At 38.7% G+C, this 18,218-nt stretch overlaps 1 protein-coding gene across 1 annotated transcript in view; it reads left to right on the forward strand.

The window, feature by feature from the left end:
- The first annotated feature begins 17,272 nt into the window (after nucleotides 1–17,272).
- The window catches only part of M1AP (meiosis 1 associated protein), a 97,604-nt gene continuing 96,658 nt past the window's right edge, over nucleotides 17,273–18,218 (forward strand). Inside the window, exon 1 of the mRNA XM_051964312.1 lies at nucleotides 17,273–17,497. Within this exon, the coding sequence (XP_051820272.1) occupies nucleotides 17,273–17,497 (225 nt within the window). The remainder of the gene's footprint in view (nucleotides 17,498–18,218) is intronic.

Below are 18,218 nucleotides of genomic sequence, written 5' to 3' on the forward strand. Positions count from 1 at the left end.
GTAAAATGAGCTGGAGAGCTGTTAATACTCTCCCGCATCCCTATTACTGTGTATTTATTTTGTGCCCATCCGGTGCTTACTTCCCTAGGAGCATATTATGATACTACTGTATATGACATTCGTCAATGCCAAATTCTCATGTTAAATTGTAAAATAACATTTATAAAATGTAAGTTCCTTGAAGGCAAGCCGCTGACTCACGCATTTATATCCCTAGCAGAAAGCCCGCCCCACGTAGGCGAGCGCTTCGTAAGTGCTAATTGATTGACAGATTGATGCAAAGAGGGGCACAAAGGGTTAAATTCTCGAGCCCTCCGGGGTGGAATGGGAGTGGGAATGTTCCACTTGCCCCAGGTGGGGGAGGAACTGCCCGGGAAGCGGCTCTTGTTTAACGCGATTCCCCAACAGAGCCTTGCAGAGATCAAGTACGGGCCGTTATCAGAATCATCGGGGTTCATAGGTCAGAAGAAGTCCCGAAAAGACTGTTTATTTTCAACATGAGAATGAGTCTCCCCTGCCCCCATTCCCGGGATTTTTTGGAGCCGTCCTAGCGCCTCCTGGCGGCAGGGCGGAGGCTGCCACGTGGCGTCCCTCACTCTGGCCCCAGGTACTTCTGCAGGGCAGACCTGGGCTCCCTGCCGAGGCTCAGGTAAGGAGGAGGGGTCTGGCTGGGGGAGGGGAAGGAGAATAGGGGCGTCCTTCACCTCACCAGCTATGGAGTCCTCGGCCTCTGGTTCGAATCCCTCTTCTGAGGGGCGTGGGGGTGGAGGAACAGAGGGAGGCCGGTGTCTCGCGTCAGAGTCCCCGCCTCTTCAAGATCTAAGTTTCCTCTTCGGTCACATGAGGGCATTGGACCCGATGACCACTAAGGCCCCTTCCATCCGAAGGCGAACAGTTCTCACTCAGCCGCCTCCCAATGTTCCTCCAAACCTGTTACTGCTTTAATTTTTAATATAAATTTGCTTTTTATTCCGAATTTAACAAACCTCAAATAAAAGTGGCGCTTTCTGTATTCTTGGCAAAACGAGAAGAAAAAAGGAAAAAGAATTGCGTGAGACGTTGCAGAGTGCATGAGGTCAGCTTGTGACTTTCAAAGCTGTCCTCCTTGTCGGTGCTCCTTTCTGGCCTGCTCTCGTTCTCATCTCAGCATCTGTCAAAGATGGCAACCGGAAGTGCTCGGCAGGAGGCACCTTGCGGACCCTGCAGATCGCCTAACCTCCCCTGTACCTTGATTTTCTCTTCTGTAAAATGGGCACAAGCCTGCTTCTCCTTCCCATACTCGGTGCTCTATAGATAACTGCTGCTGCTGTTTTAAAAGATGCCTCGGGGCAGCTGAGTGGCTCAGTGGATAGATAGAACATCAGCCCTGTAGTTCAAATGCAGTCTCGGACACTTAATACTTCCTAGTTGTGTGACTGGGGATGTCACTTAACCCAAATTGCCCTGAAAGGAAAAAAAAATTCCCCAAAGACCCTTTTTTTCCTTTTTGACTGCCTACCTCTCCCTTGTGTAACTGTTTAAGTTTTATTAGTGATTTTTGTTTCTATTGAAGTCATTTCCCACAAGCAAAGAGAAAAACAGCTTAAAAAAAAAAAAAAACCTTCTTATCCATCAGTTTCCATCTCTAGTCATTTACTCTGAATCTTCATCCTCTTCTACCCCTCTCCATCCCTCCGTCTCTTTGTCTCTATCTCTATTCTTTTCTCTGTGTCTCTCTGTGTCTCTCTCTGTCTCTGTGTGTCTCTGTCTCTCCGCCCCCTCCCTCCCTGTCTCTGTCTTTGTCTCTCTCTCTCTGTCTCTGTTTTTCTCTCTCTGTCTCTCTGTGTCTGTTTCTGTATCTCTCTGTCTCTCCCACCTCCCTCTTTCTTATAGTGATCTTGGATTCTATGGATTGTGAATGACTTTCAAATTTCCCATCCTGACTGTTCCCCTAAGTTCCAGTCCCTCCTTTCAGAAGATCTAGACTTTAGAATTGGAAGGGACTTTAAATATTATTTAATTCCTCCATTTATATCTTGACTATCTCACCTATTCCCAGGGGATACTGTTTTCAAGGATAGTTGACTCCTAAATCTTTCATTCTTCCAGCATTCTTTCTCTGAACTCCAGTTCCTTATTTCTGCCACCTCAGACTTCATGTGTAAAAAACTGATGAAGATCAAAGGGACCGGTAAGGTCACCTGTTTCAGCCCTCAGTCTCATGAAATGAAACCAACAGATGGGCCTACATTTTGTTTCCTGTTTTTTTTTTCCTACCATAAATGTGATATATATGTTTGTATGTATAATATATATACACCCTTATATATGTGCATATGTGTGTATATACACACATGCATATAACCTTTTTGCTTGAACTTCTTGGACCATATACCTGGGAATTGGATTTTTATCCTATAATGATTGAACCAATTCATCGCCCTGCCAACAATATATTAGTTTGCCTAGTTTCCTGTAGCCCTTCCAAAATTATTTGTCTTTTTGTCATCTTAGCTGATTTGCTGAGTATGAGGTAAAATCTTAGTTATTTTGATTTACATTTCTTTTATTATCCTCTTATTTGGGGTATTCTTTCATATGGTTATTAATAATTTGTACCCCTTAAGAGAATTTTTGAGAATCTTCAAGTTTTTATGTTTTAGAGAATGGCTTTTTATTTATGGTAATTCCTTTTTTTGTTTTGTTTTGTTTTTGAGTTTGGGTTTTTTTTTTGTTTTGTTTTGTTTTGTTTTTTGCAAGGCACTTAGGGTTGTTATTTGCCCAGGGTCACTCAACAAGAAAGTATTTAATTGTCTGAGTCTGGATTTGAGAATTCAGGTATTCCTGGCTCCAGGATCCGGTACTCTAGCCACTATACCCTCTAACTGCCCCCGTGATAACTCTTTCCATATAATTCCTTTATCAGTTATTTGATGCAAAGATTTCAGCATCCTTCCACACACCCTGTAAACTGAAAAACAAAGTGGGAATCAGGGTCCAGTAGGGACATATACATGGGATCCAACTGGGTCCTGGATCCCCAACCAGTTGGGAAAGCCAGAATTTCAGAAGTGCAGATGGAGCAAAGATCAGAATAAAGCATTGAGTCAGAAAGCATTAGGCAGGTGAAAATCATGGGTTCGCAGAAAGGATGGGCTAGGTCTTGAACAGGTTATTTCACATTGTGTCTGTTTGTTCAACTCTAAAATGAGGAACTAGGACTGGATAAGCTCTAAAATTTCCTCCACCTCTAGTCTTAGGTGAATGTTCTAGACAGGGCATCAGGAAAGGAAAAATCAATGCGGCAAGAACAGATGCAGATCTCAGGAACAAGAAGAGCTCGTTTAATCTGTGTTAAACCTGTTTCAGACAGGAAACCTCTAATTCTGTTCTCTGAGCAGGAAGGAGCCTTAGGATTTGGTTAAGGGCTTGCAAGTGGAAGAAAGTAAACACATACATACAGACAGCTCATGTGGATAACACATAGGGTAGACTTTGTGTCATCTCATGGATTATGCTTGAGGAAGCAGCAAGAAAGTTGTTTTTTATCTCTGTTTAATGCATCCTTAAAAGGAAGCATTAAACCAAAGCTCAGAGAAACTTCCTAATGTCAAGGAAGGTGGGGGGTGGGGTGGGGAATGTCCCTCAGGCCCACAGTTTTATTTAATCCACTATAGTCCCCGCCCCAGCATTCCACGTGGGAGCTGCCCCTACACAATTACTGAGAGTGTGTATGACAGATAAGGCATTAATGGCATGTGTTTGCTGGTAAATACATTGGATCCATTGTTAGGAGTTTATTTTTCATAATTAATTCTCAGTATTGCTGGCTTATCATTGTCATTTGCCTTTTGTTTTCCAAGGTTGATATTCTTAGTCTTTGCTAGGGGGAGTGTCTCATTTGAAATGTTCCAGTGTGTTCTAATTAGATACCTCTTCCTTGTTGTTTACTTATTTAAAATAGCAACTGAAGTGCTGGTCATTTGTCCACTCTATTAGCTAAACACTGGACTGCTTGGAGGGAAATCTCTGCCAGATGGACAGAGGTCCTTTGCCAACCCTCACAGCTGGGGAACAGTGATGCATTTAAAGACCTTGAACGTTGTGTTTGTAGGCATATGGCTAACAATGACTGGTAAATGGAAGCTTAATGAGAGGCACTAGTGAGGAATTTTGATCCAGGGGTAAGAATTCTAGGATTTGGAATCAGGAGACTTGAGTATGTCATTTTCCCACTCACTAGCTGTTTGGTTGTAGGGTAGTCACTTAGGGAAACCTCTATGAAAAAGAGAAAATGATAATATTTGCAGCACCTATGTCACAGAATCATGAAGATCAAATGAAATTTCATATATGTATATATATATGTATACGTACATATATATAAACACATTTATTTATATTTACATATGTGGTATTGTAAACTTTAAAGAGCTATATAAGTGTAAGCTGTTAGCATGTCTGTTCTATAGTGCTTATTGAGAACTTGTGTGACCCTGTTCTTGGTACTGTGTTGGCAATGTCCCTGTTAACAAAGAGAGTGCATTCTGCCAGTAAGTATAATTTGTTATCAGACACTGAGATAACGTAGGAGGCATAGAAATGCATTCCACGGAATGTGAATCACCCCCTTAGCCCAGCATAGCCCCTCCTTTGTCCCCTCTCTCAAGACAGTTCCTCTACCTAATGACATAGAGGCTGCAAATGGCCAGAGTTCAGGGGGCATTTCTCCCATTTACAGCTGTCACTAAACCATTTGGCCTAAGTCTTGGTCTATCTCAGAGAGGCCTGAACATGAGAGAGTGACCTAGAATCAAGAGGCCCATTGCTCATCCCTATGAGCTTTGTGAAAAATGAGTGTTATTTGTGGAGAATTGGTTATCAAGGCATCATTATATGACAGTTATTTCACCTGGAATAAAATTTGGTCTCTGCCCTGTCATTCAAAATCTTCAAAAGATAGCCTTAACAAAATATTTAAACTCAGGGCAGGAATACTACTTTAGCAAATACCTTTCTTATGAGATGATGTAGAGGGGGGATTTATGAACTATCAGATGCAAGGAGATACATTTTAGGTAATAGTTTAGGAAGTAGAGATTAAGATTAGATTGATTAAGAACATTTCATATCAGTGATCTTAACTAAATTTAGGATCAGGGATAAGAAAAGAATGAACTGTTCTCATGGAAAAGATGAGAATATTTTTGTAATTCTAAGTAGGTGAACATTTAATAAATAATACACATTTTAAATTTGTCAAAAGTACTATAGTATAGAAAAGGTGTTTTGTTCCAACTATCTGTTTTATAAAGTCAGACATACCTATATAAATTGATGGAGCTGTGTGTGAAATGAAAAGGCTCTCCCTGCAGCCTAGAAAAACATTAGAGTTTTTTGCTGCCATCTCAATGTATTGAGCTTGCATTGAAACCCCGATATTTTTTCCACAGGAATTGTTGTCTAGATACAATTTCCCCATTTGATTGAACTTCAGTGTAGAACTTTACTTGAATCCATTGTACTTCATCTTATTTATAATAAATATTATTCTAGCTTATCAACAACTTTTGGGTCTTGTCTGTAAATTCTCTTAACGCTTTGATATCGGTTCTCTCAAAACCTTACTTGCCTGTCAGATTATGCCTGGCTTTTTATCTGTCACATCTCCATTATCAAATGGCCACTATCCTTCCAGGTTCCCATAGTTTCTGCTTCAACTATTGGTTTCTCCTTGGTGATTAGATTCAGATGCAGATGCAGAATAGCAGTTCCCCTTTTTTTTTGAAAGGAATAAGTCACCAGTTTGCAGCTGTTCTGCTTTTGAAAGAGAAAGATACCCCCGAATAGAATTACAGATATTTGAGGTCCTCTATCACTACAGAATCGTGCTTTCTTTAATGCTGAGGATGTAATAAGTTTCTTTTTTAAATTTTATTAAAGCCTTTTATTTTCAAAATATATGCATGGATATGACCCTTGCAAAACATTGTGTTCCAAAATTTTCCTCCTCTTCCCACTCTCTCCTCCCTTAGATGGCAAGTAATCCAATATATGTTAAATATGTGCAATTATTTTACACATATTTCTATAATAATGTGATAAGTTTCTAAGTATTCCATAGAAAAGTCCTCCATTGATTATCCCCCAAATCCTCTTCACAATATTCCCCCTCTCTCATCAGCTTCTTTATATGAATATGTCTCCATAATCTACAGTACTGCTCTGCCTCTTTTCTATAGCCAACCTTTCTTTGAATAAGTTATGTCCTGTCAGCCCATATTTCAATTGAGTCATAATGCAATGTCAGAGTTGTCTCCTTATAGTAAAATCTGTAGTTCTTCCTATTACCTATGCTTTGTGCATTTCTATATAGACATATGAAGCCATAGGTTTTATTGTTGGCTTGTTTCTTGGATGTTATCTTTCATGAATTACTCGTCTCTTCTACTATTCTGTTTCTTAACATGTACCTGCAACTTTATTTACACTTTGTTTAGTACCTGACTTGGCAGATCTGTGTGGTCAAGTTTCTCCCTTCCTTTTTCTTTTCAGTTTCAAATGCTCTTGGTTATATTTGTAAACTCCAGGAGAAAATTTGATATTATAAACACATTAGAAAAACATAGGATAGTTTACCTCTCAGATCTGTGGAGGAGGATAAATATGAATGCATATATTACATTTAACATATATTTCTACCATGCTTAACATGCATTGGACTACTTGCCATCTAGGGAAGGGTGTGGGGAAAGGAAAGAAAATTGGAACACAAGGTTTTGCAGAGGCTAATGTTGAAGAATTGTCCACACATATGTTTTGAAAAATAAAAAGCTTTAATAAAGAAAAAAATAAAAATATATTCTTATTGGCCCTTGTTGGGTGCACTCCGTTCCTGGCCAAATACCCATTATTCCTGTATTTTTAGCTATGAACCAGAGATCTAAATCCCATTTTCAGACAATGTTGCAATAATTAACTTCAGCTCCTTAGTCTGACTTTCTCTTATAAACATTAGTAATGTAGAAAATACCATTCATCTCCATAAAGCCTTCAAAGTCCTACTGTGGTGGTATTTATCTCTGAATGAATCACTAGAAGTGGTTTGACACAATCAGGTTTGACAAGTCTCAGAAATTGTCTGTTACTTTCCATATTGCAGAACTTGAGGCTATTTGCGTTAGACTGACACAGAGCTACATGATCACCCCCCCCTCCCGCCCCCATGAAGTAATCATCAATGATCTCTAGTCATCTCTCCTTCCTCCAACTCTTAATGGATGCCCTCCATTATCCAATAGCTTCTATCCTTCTGGATACTTGTGGTTTCTTGGATGCTTTAGGTGCTCCTCTTGCTTATAGGAAGAACCTCATACCTGCTACTCTTTTCACTCATTCGCTTATCATTCAGTTCCCCAGAGACAGAATTCCCCTTTGCTTTGTTTTTTCTTTGAAGTACTTCTTCCTGTTCTTCCAGGAGCATTTTATCTTCCTTGATAACACAAAGGATAGGATTCTGTTCCTCTAGACCTTTTACTTTCTCCTCTGTGATGTAGACTAACTTGAATTTTGTGCAATACTTAGTGATTAGGGAAAACTAAACATAGCAAATTCCACAGGTCTTTACGAAATGCTCCATGTCCTTACTTGCTTGAACAATTCATTGTCTCATTTTAGGTATTTCTCTTTTTTGGTCTTTATGGCTAATTGGCGTCCTTGATGGTGTCTTTTAGACTATTTCTTGCACACACATCTTTTGCCATGATCTACTAATGAGATTTTGGAACATTTGAAATTGTGACTCTTCTGAGATTTTGCATGTTAAGGATAGATAGAAGGAAACAAGCATTTATTAAGCACCATGCTTAATACTAGTACATGCCAGGCACTGTGGAAAGTGCTTGAAAAAGATCTCCTTTGATCTTCAAACTAGGAGATAGTTGCTATATTATTCCTATTTTATAATATGGAAAACTGATGTAGACAGGTTAAATTACTGGCCAATGCCACACAATGAGTAACTAACTATCTGAGGCTCGGATTTGAACTTCAAGCCCTGTGCTCTATGTACTTGCCATTTCAAAGACCAAATGAAGAGCATTAATAGCCTAACTAAACTGAACAGTTCGGATTTGAAAAATCAATTCCCTTCCCTCCAGATTCTACATCAGAACAAACAGCCCCCTTCTTGGTAGCCTAGATTCTAGTACTATGTAAGAGCTGCTTTTTAGATTTTTAGAAATGGAATAGGCTAAAGGGAAGAAGAGCCTATAAATAAATATAAATAATAAATATAAATAGAGACCAGAAATTAGGTAAGAAAGCAGTGTTCCCACAGAGTGAGAATGCATATCCTGAAACAAAACCCTGAGAAGACCGGAATTTCAGGATTTTCCTTTTTTTATGACACCAAATACTTTTGTGGAATGCCTGGTATGAAATAGCTCATTTTGGTAAATCTCGTTTAAATTTTATAAAGCTGTCTTCACAGACCTATCTTTATGTGAAGGATTCCCATTTTACAGATGACTCTAGAGCTCCGAGAGGTTGAGATCTGTCTCGAGCCACATAGTATCAGAGCTTAGAATCAAAAGCTGGTCTGACTCAGAATCCAGTGCTCTTTCCACCGCACAGTCCGGCCTAATTTACTTGCCAGCTCCCACTGTTGTCTGCCAAGCTGGCCTTTTCCACTGCCCTTGCTGAGGTTGTTTTATAGCAATCCTGAGTTTATCACATTCGTTGACCTCCTCATGATTATGTCCACACTGTTGGTGAGTGCTCTGTTTCAGATCACGAGGAAGTTTCTGGTGAGGTTTCCTTTTGTCCATTTTCCACCTGTATTGAGTCTTGAAAGAGAAACTGTGTTGGAGTAAGAATAGATTCAGACCTGTCAGTCCAGGACTACTTACTGATGATCTTGTATTTCTATTTAATGTTGCTCAGAGATGTGCTGGAGCCAGCTCTAACTAATCAAGCTGGTTGTTAAATTATCAGTGGAGCATTTACACCTCAGAAGTTAGGATCTGCTGCAAATCAGGGCATGAAGATTTTTTTGTTTTCTTAATTGTCTAGATTTAAGAACGTATTAATAATGCAAAGTAAGCTTAAAAATATCTATTCACATATTTTTCCAACCAGAGAGCTCAGTTGTCAAATATTTACCAGCTCATCCTCGTATTTCTGTATAAATACACTCTCTCCAGAAGTGTAGTAAAGACTTGGGGAATAACATCATCTCTGGACTGGAGATGTGGAGACTATAGACTAACAAAACAACAATAATAACCAGCAGCACTTAGAACGCTTTATGGTTGGCAAAGCACTTTACATTGCGTGAACCTCCCCAGCTTAGGGCTGATAGCTGGGGATGGTTAGTTTAATTCAGATCCATTGAGTATGGTGCTGATAAGACTGCAGGATCAATCCCTATTTATGAGCCTCCTAGCTTCACTGGCTCCATAGCCCCAAACTGAATAACTCCCTAGCATCCGGCTGGTACTTTGTGAATGTGTGATTACCCAGTGCATCCCTTCTTCCTCCAAGTATGCGTCTTTGTGGAATTGAAGCAGGTCCAGCTCTGCCATGATTTAAAGTTTTTCTTGTGGTCTCCAGATTATCTCATACCTGCTTCTTAGTGCTCATGTCAAATAAGACACAACTACCCCCAGCTGCTGATTCTCCTAGCATGTTCAAACCTTCTCAGTACAATGTCTTCCTCACAATCCACCACTTCCTTTTGCTGTTCATTAGCAGGCTGCCTTCTTTCTTACACCCATTCTTACGCTCTTACACACAGAGTTGAAATCGTTTATTTCCCACTTGTGTTGCTTTCTGGCCAGGAAAGCTATGTGACACTGGGTAATTCCTCTTTTTCTCCCAACCCTACCAATATTCCACTTTCCTGACGCTAGAAGGACTGAATGAAAGAGTATAGATCATTATCTATAATCTGAGATCCATTAACTTTTTTAAAAAAATTTTTGATGATTATATTTGAATATAATTGATTTTCTTGGTAATCATATGTGATTAATTTTATGCATTTCAGAACATCCTAAGAAGGATTCATGGGCTTTTCTGGACTACCAAAGGGGACTGTGATGCCAAAAAAAAAAAGTATAAGAACCAGTAGCTGGATGACTATATCACTCTCCCAGCTATTGGAAACACAACACAAAGTACATTTCCTGCTGACAGTGAGGAAATAGAATGTCTTTATCAGTAATAATCAGCACATTACATCTCACTGCATTATGTACATGATGATTCATAAGAAATCTAGCTCAAGGAGCCAGCTATCCCAGATATCTATGGCATGTCTGGAGCAGGGGACATCACCCCTGATCCTTTGGGTTTGATATGCAGATTGTTGCTGCTTTTGCAATATTCTTTTAACTATAAATATTGCAGGTATGCACTGTATTGCAGGCTTGTGTGAGTTTTGGCAGATACAAAGAAGATTAACATCTGGGTTTTTACCCACATGGAGCTTATGGTCTACTTTGGGAGCTAGATCTAGGTTTTTTTGTACTTTACACTTCAAAACTTTGATGAATCTTTAATTTATCTCATAATGTGGGTATTCCTCCAAAAAAGCAGAGGCAAACCATCCATGCCTGTTCATTCTGGGCAACTTTTGTTCATGTGCTCCCATGAATCTTTCACAAGGAACCCACCTACCATGGTGGGGATCTTTAAAGGGAAGTAAAAGCTTTCACATTTAGCTCCTATCTGCCCTTCCAGACTTGTTGCATCTTATTCTCCTACATGCACTTAGTGTTCTAAAATGGATTCATTTGCTATTCCCATATATGACATTCTGTCTACCATTTTTGTGCTTTTACACAGGCTCTCTCCTATATGTTTGTTGAAGTCATTCCAAATCTCTGTCTTATTTAATAGCTTCCTTCACAAACACACACACACACACACACACACACACACACACATATTCACACACATCCCTCCATTGCTAGTGTCCTGTCTGAAATTATACACATTTTGCATTTAATTTTCTATATACAAGTTGTTTTCTTCCAGTGGAATGTAAGCTTAAGGACAAGAACTATTTTCATTTTTGTCTTTGTATTTGCACAAAATATAGATTTAATAAATGTATAATGAATGAAGGAGATTAGAATTCCATATTTTACAGCCATTTCTCATTAACAGAAGAGAATTGGTTTGGTTTGGTTTGGTTTGGTTTTTTTTAAAGATAGGCATTTATTTTAGAGAGAAACTTGGCTTAATTAAAAGCACAGCACAACTTCCCGAAATAAATATGCAACAAGGACTATCATACAGTCGACTATGTCTGTTTTCCAAGGACCAATGTTGCTAAGTTTGGAAAAGCTCCTCTTAAGTGGGCTGTCCACTTAGTGATGAATTCTTTAGCAATGACAGCTTATAAAAAAGTGATCCAGACTCATGAAAAGTTAAATAACTGTAATGATAGAAAGAAGGAAGAGAAACTTAGGGCTGAAATTAGCTTGGAAGGTAAAAATAGAATTAAAAACCTGAGCGCTGTGTCTTGTTAATCGGGAAATCACAGAAATGAAGGTTTATAGTTTTTACAATGAGAAATAATGCTGTCTTTGAATAAAAAACTTTTTTTTTCTTTTTGATAATATTGTGCAGGTATACAGTTTGTCCCATTGATAGGATCACTGGAGGAAAAGATATACTTTTGTATTGTGCTGTCAGAATGTTCTCCAAAAAGATCTCCCTGTTTTCAGAGCTCCTTCACCTTGTCCCTTTGACTTAGCCTATTCTGATCCCTGTATACAACCAGTTCAAGGTACTATGCTTTTGAGTCATTCCTGGCTTCTGGAATTCAGAATTCTGCCTCATTTAAATCCCACCCTCTACTTGTCTCCTTGTTTCTGCTACCCTCTCCATTATCTTGTATCCTATTTAGCACTCCTACTCCTGACTGCTAAGAACTCAAGCTCCACAAGAGTTCATTTATTAAGGTTTGTTAACAAGAGAAAGGAAGACTAAAGTATTAACAAGGAAAAGGCACAGAAATAATATTACCAGGCAGATGTATGTAAGAAACCATCTTCATCCCACATTTTAACTTTTTCAATTTTTCTGGACTCAAGTTGCCTACCTCATGCCTCCAAGTGCTAGGAGTGAAGCTAATAGGTTTACTCTCCCCCATCTGATTCTATATAAATAATAATTTTTTCCTAAACATGTCCTCAATTTAGGATTTGCCTTTTGAGACTTGCAAGAACTGGTTTATTGATCCACTTTTTCAATACCACCAGTCAGGAAGCCTCAAAGTAGCATGTTGGTGATCTGCTTGTATGATCATTTACCTAATTAGACACATAACTGAATCCAACCAGGAGACAGACAAACAAAAATAAGCAGTGAAACAAAACAATTCCCATCAACTTCAGCCAGAATAACTTAACAGTATACACAGATTATTCCCAAAATTTGCTAAATACAACTTTCTTTCCTGGATCTCATATTTTAATCTTATTCCTTGCTAGTGTTAGCTTGTTGATTAACCCAATGGGCCAAAATGCTCTTATGAGAATCTTGATGGAAAAAAATACATGTAGATATTACAGTTAAGAAGATACTAATTATAAAGAAATTCAGTTTGACTGAGCCTTGAAGGGTATATCTCCTTGGTGGGAGTCACTATAAGTCAAGGCTCTGCTCTTCAGTTTACAAGTAGAAGAGCTTTATTTTATCACTTCTTTCTGGAATTATCACATCCGTAGGAATGAATTCTTGCAATGAAATTAAATCAAGGTTGGCTGATAAATTAGAATTATATTTATAATGAAGAAATCTACAAATCCCAGAATATTTATGTTCACTCTCCCAATCAATTGGTTAGAGATTCCTACCCCTCTCCCCCCAAAAAAAGTATTTTTTCCCTTGTTTGTACCTGGAACCCAAATAAAAATGAAGTATCAACAACAATCTTGAGTAAGTTGTGGCTCCAGTATGATGGGCAGTTTCCTTATGAACTGAAAGTCTTTTTAGAGTGAAGCTCTTCCCTTCTACCAAATCAGCTGAATTTCTTTAAATTGGTTTTGTTTGCCTCAAGTTCCCTATTTTCCTTCTCTCTCTCCTTCAATCCATTCAGATCAATGAATATTAATTTCCTACTATATACAGGACCCTGTAGTAGGTAATAAAATAAAATATGACACTACCCAGGAAGCTTAGATTCTACTGGTAGGATAAAATATGCACACAACTGAATCTACTACATGGTAGAATGTGATGGGGAGAAAGAAAGACCAAGACAAAATGAACTAAGAAAACTTAAAGAGGGAACACTTACTTTAGCTTTAGGGGATCACCTGAACTGAGCCTTGAAGAAAAAAGAAAGGAGTCTCAATAGTAATTAGATAGGTTGGATAGATAGAGTGAGCATTTGCCAAGAATTTACTGTGTCCTGGCATGACAGCTGATAATTGCTGGAAATCCAGATAGTCAAACAAGAATACCCTTAATTTTGAAGAAGTTACATTTTAATGAGAGAATATAACACATGAAAGGGAGGGTATGTCATACCTGCCATTTGAAGAGACCAGAGTTGACCTGTTAAAGCTTAGAATGGTTCCAGAGATGCAGTCTGGCTTTGTAGTGAGGATAGAGTAGGGATGATGACCAGAGAGGAGTTGAGTGGACACAGAGTGGCTGGAGGTAGCCTACAGAGCTGAGGCAGGAGTCCACTGGAAGCATAAGAGCAACCTGCAGAAAAATGCATGATGGTGGGAGATAGTGTGCTAAGTAAGGGAACAACTAGTCATTCTGATATGGCTCAAAATAATCTGAAAATGAGTAATATGAAATAAGGCTAATAGAAACTTAGAGCCATATCACAGAGAGTCATAGATGCTAGACTGAGGGATTTGTGTCCTCTGAGCCATAAGGATCCACGAGAGCTATCTGAGTATGGAACAGACTTTGCACTAAGAAAATGATTTTGGCAGCTTCTTGAAGAATGTTTTGGAGATTGGATGGGTTAGTCAGCTAGAAGGCTCTGGGGATAAATCTGAGCAACAAGAGGCTAGATCTGAACCAGTTGGAGAGAAGAGAAGAAGGCAGATGTGAAAGATGTTGTGGGAATAGAATGGACAGGGTGTGGAAACTGATTGAATGTAGCCAAAGAGAGGACAAGGGAGAAGGAAGATTGGGTGCCTAGGAGCGTGGTGGTCCTGGTGAACTGAGGGGTGGGAAGGTGCCCAGTTCAATGATAGACTAAATGTTAGTCAGAGACATTCTGAGATGTCAGAGGAAATGAAACTCAGGAGAGAGATTAGACTTCATTTAATATGTCGAATTGAGAGTCGGGGACATAGAGGTGATTGATAATTAAGTCCTGGAGAGGAAATGAGATTTTCCATGAAGACAATTTGGTATAAAGAAAAAAGATAAAAGTCCTGAGGGACAGAAAGGAAGGAAACAAACATTTGCATAGTGTCTACAGGCACTTTGCTAAGCACTTTATCAGTATTGTTTCATTTGATCCTCACAACAGCCCTGGGAGGTAAGTGCTATCATTATTCCTATCCTTATTTCAAAGTTGAAAAAAAAATGAGGCAAACAGAAATTAAATGACTTGCCTGGGATCACTTAGAGATAGGGGGATTATGATAAAGCTTGTTAAAAATCTGTTTTTTAGTAAAACTGAAAATATCTAAAAATTATCTTTTCTTGGATAGAAAAACCCTTGCCAGATTTCACAGTTTGAAGATAGGGAAACAGATCAAGTGTGATAACCAAAACTAAGAACAAAAAGTAGACTTGTCTTAGTAAGGATCTTGCTATCTCAATTTGGAACTATGCCCAAAGAGCTATCAAACTGTGCACACCCTTTGATCCAGCAGTTTCACTACTGGGTCTGTTTCCCAAAGAGATCATTAAAAAGGGGAAAGTATCCACATGTGCAAAAATGTTTGTAGTGGCAAGAAACTAGAAACTGGATGCCCATCAGTTGGACAATGGCTGAATAAATTTTGGTATATGAATGTAACGGAATATTGTTCTCTAATAAATGATGAGTAGGCTGATGTCAGAAAAGCCTGGAAAGACTTTCAGTAAGTGAAGTGAGCAGAACCAGGAAACTGCTGTAAACAATATCAGATTGTGTGATGATCAACTATGATAGACTTGGCTCTTCTCAGCACTACTGTGATCCAATAGATTTGGGATGGAAAATGCTGTCCACATCCAGAGAGAACCATGGAGATTGAAAGCAGATCGAAACATACTATTTTCACCTTTTTTTCCTCTTTGCTTTTTCTTTCTTGTGGTTTTCCCCTTTCCCCCTTTGTTCTGATTTTTCTTTCACAACATGACCATGGAAATGTGTTTTAAATGATTGTACATGAATAATCTGTATTAGATTGCTTGGGGGAGAGAAGGAAGGAGGGAGAAAAAATTGGAACTCAAAATCTTACAAAAATGAATGTTAAAAACTGTTTTTACATATAGTTGGGAAAATAAAATAGTATTGAGAAGGAAGGGAAAAAAAAAAGAATATTGCTATCTTCAACTTCCTGAAGTAATTGAGCAAACAATTGATCCATGTCAGGTCAATCTTCTTCTACACTGCTGAAGTGATTGATGCTATTGGTGCAGCTTTCTCCACTGAGAAAGCACTAAGATATTGATTGCAGGAAGGAGATCACTTTGTTTTCTTCTGAGGAAGATTTTAGGGGAGTGGTCAAAGAAGGAACTGAGTAGTGATGGTTATTTGGAACAAATGTTAACTCCAAAACTGTATTTTCACATCTTTTGCTTGTTTATGATTCCTACAAATGTTACCCCAGATCATTTCTGGGATAGAGACATGTCAGAAATCATGGGGAAAGAGAAAGAACTATGAAGTTTGAATGAAAATCAAAATATACTATTTTCACTTTTCAAAATTTTTTTTCTGTTATTTTCTTTCTCATGGTGTTTCCCTTTTGTTCTGATTCTTCTTTCACAACACAACTAATATAAAAACATTCAATGTGATTGTCCATATATAATCCATATTAGATTACTTGCTCTCTTGGGGAGGTGGGAGAGAAGGAAGAAGGGAGAAAAATTTGGAGCTCAAAATCTTACAAAAATGACTGCTGAAAACTATTTTTATATGTCATTGGACAAAAATAAAATACTATTAAGTGCAAAAAAAAAAGAAATCATGAAAGAACTATGACATTTTCTCCTCATCTCTCTGGTGTAGAAAGGATCTTGAATATTAGTCTTATGGTAAAATGAATAAAATTATTTCTGACATTTGTGCCTAAGACATCTCTTTTTGAAAGGGGGAGTGTCTGAAGCCACATTTGAACTCAGGTTTCCCTGATTGCAGAGCTGGTGCTCTATCTACTGTTCTCTTTGCTGCCCCCCTAAAAGTCAGTGTGGTATTAATATTTTATTTTTCACAGTGATAGAGATCAGAGCCCTTCCTTGCCTGCCCCTTCTGCACAGCTCTTAACCATGCCTTTTTCATATTCTCCCAGAAGTTTACCACAAGAGTTCCATTCAAAGTTTGCATCCCACATTTATCTCTCAGACTCAATTCTCCAAGAATTCATCTTCCCCTTAGGAACTGCACTCTCTCAGCTCTGCCTCCCACACAAAATGGGAAGGAAAATTCAAAAATTCTTTCATTGTCCAACTTTCAGCCTCCCAGGTAGACTCTCAGACCCCTAGGTGGGAAAGCAGGTATAAATTGAACTATTCAGCCTAGGTAAAAGACTACTTCTTGGAAGGTTTCTCAGGGACCTTGTATAAAAAGAACTTAATAAAAGCTTGTTGAATGACCAAGATTGGATGGCCCCTAAAAGTACCTAACTATCCTGGGATTGGGCCTCTAGATCTGTGTACATTGCCAACTTTTCTATTTTCTGGGGATGGCAGGGGGAACTAGGTAATATAGTGGATAGGTTGCTGAGCTTGGAATCAAGAATTCAGCTTCAGATATTTACTTGACTTATATATAAATATAAAATAAATTATATATATATATATCAATAACAGATGTTTATGTGACTATGCAAGTCATTAAAAAATCTCCACCTCAGTTTCCCCATCTGTTAAAAATGAGGATAATAATAGAATGAGAATCAAATGAGATAATGAGTATATAAAGCACTTAGCACATAACTGGAACATGGTAAGCATTGTTAAGTAAATGTTAATAACTAAATTTTTGTTACTCTTGTTATTTTATTCTCTTCTGGAAACTGGAGATTTCTCTTTTCTTCCCTACAGGCAGACATCCTAAAACAACATTAGTTACACTTCTGGTCTGGTCACCATGTATCAGGGACATATTGCTAGCCAAGGACATATGTGGCAACAGCCACCCCGCCTTCTCATTGTGGATGCTGCGTGCCCTTCCTGGGCCAGGGTCTGCTCCAATCTCTGCAAGGCTCTCCAGAACTTCTTCTCTCTCATCTGCAGCCTGGAAGGCCCTAGTCGCCTGCCCTTGTTCAGCATGTATGTGGTTCAGAGTCAGCATGAGTGCATTCTGCCTTTTGTGGTAAGTAGAACCAGGGGAAGCCCCCTCAGCTTGGGAAGGGTCACACCTGAGTTGGGTACAAGCTGTACCACGAACAGCAAATCAAAGCAGCTAAGACTTAGGAAAGGAGGCTGCATGTTACCAATAAAGAGTGAGCAAAGTGAACTAATCGAAGAGCCAAATAAGCTGTTTCTGCACAATATCCTGCTCTGATGCTCCATGGTAATCTGGTAGTGATTCTGGACTCTGAAAATTGATGATAGTAGTAGTTTCTACTGAGCTGGAATGACTTCCCTCAGTTACACATTTACTTTCTGAGAACCAGTCTAGCTAACTGAAGAGGTTCATCACCACTAGTGTGTCCATTTGGGATTTAATTTTTCAGTTACATGAACGAAGAAAAATGCAAAGTGGCAGAAGGACCAACTTTGCTTATGCAATCACAGTGGAAGAATTCTATAAAAAGAGGCAGCACATTTTTAGATTGTCTGTTAACACTAGTTTAATTCTTGGGTACTTTGAATGTAAGGCCAATGGGCAGGTATAAATGAAAGCAGAAGATGTAGAAAGTGCTGTTAAATGGAAACATGGAACATAAGTCTTCCAGGGAGATGCAAATAAAGGAAGGAGTTGTGGGGTTGTTTTACTTAGTGTCCAAAGGCAGAAAGAAGTGTCGCATGGGATGTCTGGTCATCGTGTTACAGTGCTTCTACAGGAGCACAAAATGAGTTCATCATACAAA

The sequence above is a fragment of the Antechinus flavipes genome, chromosome 6, assembly GCF_016432865.1.
Source record: "Antechinus flavipes isolate AdamAnt ecotype Samford, QLD, Australia chromosome 6, AdamAnt_v2, whole genome shotgun sequence".
NCBI classification, from domain to species: domain Eukaryota; kingdom Metazoa; phylum Chordata; class Mammalia; order Dasyuromorphia; family Dasyuridae; genus Antechinus; species Antechinus flavipes.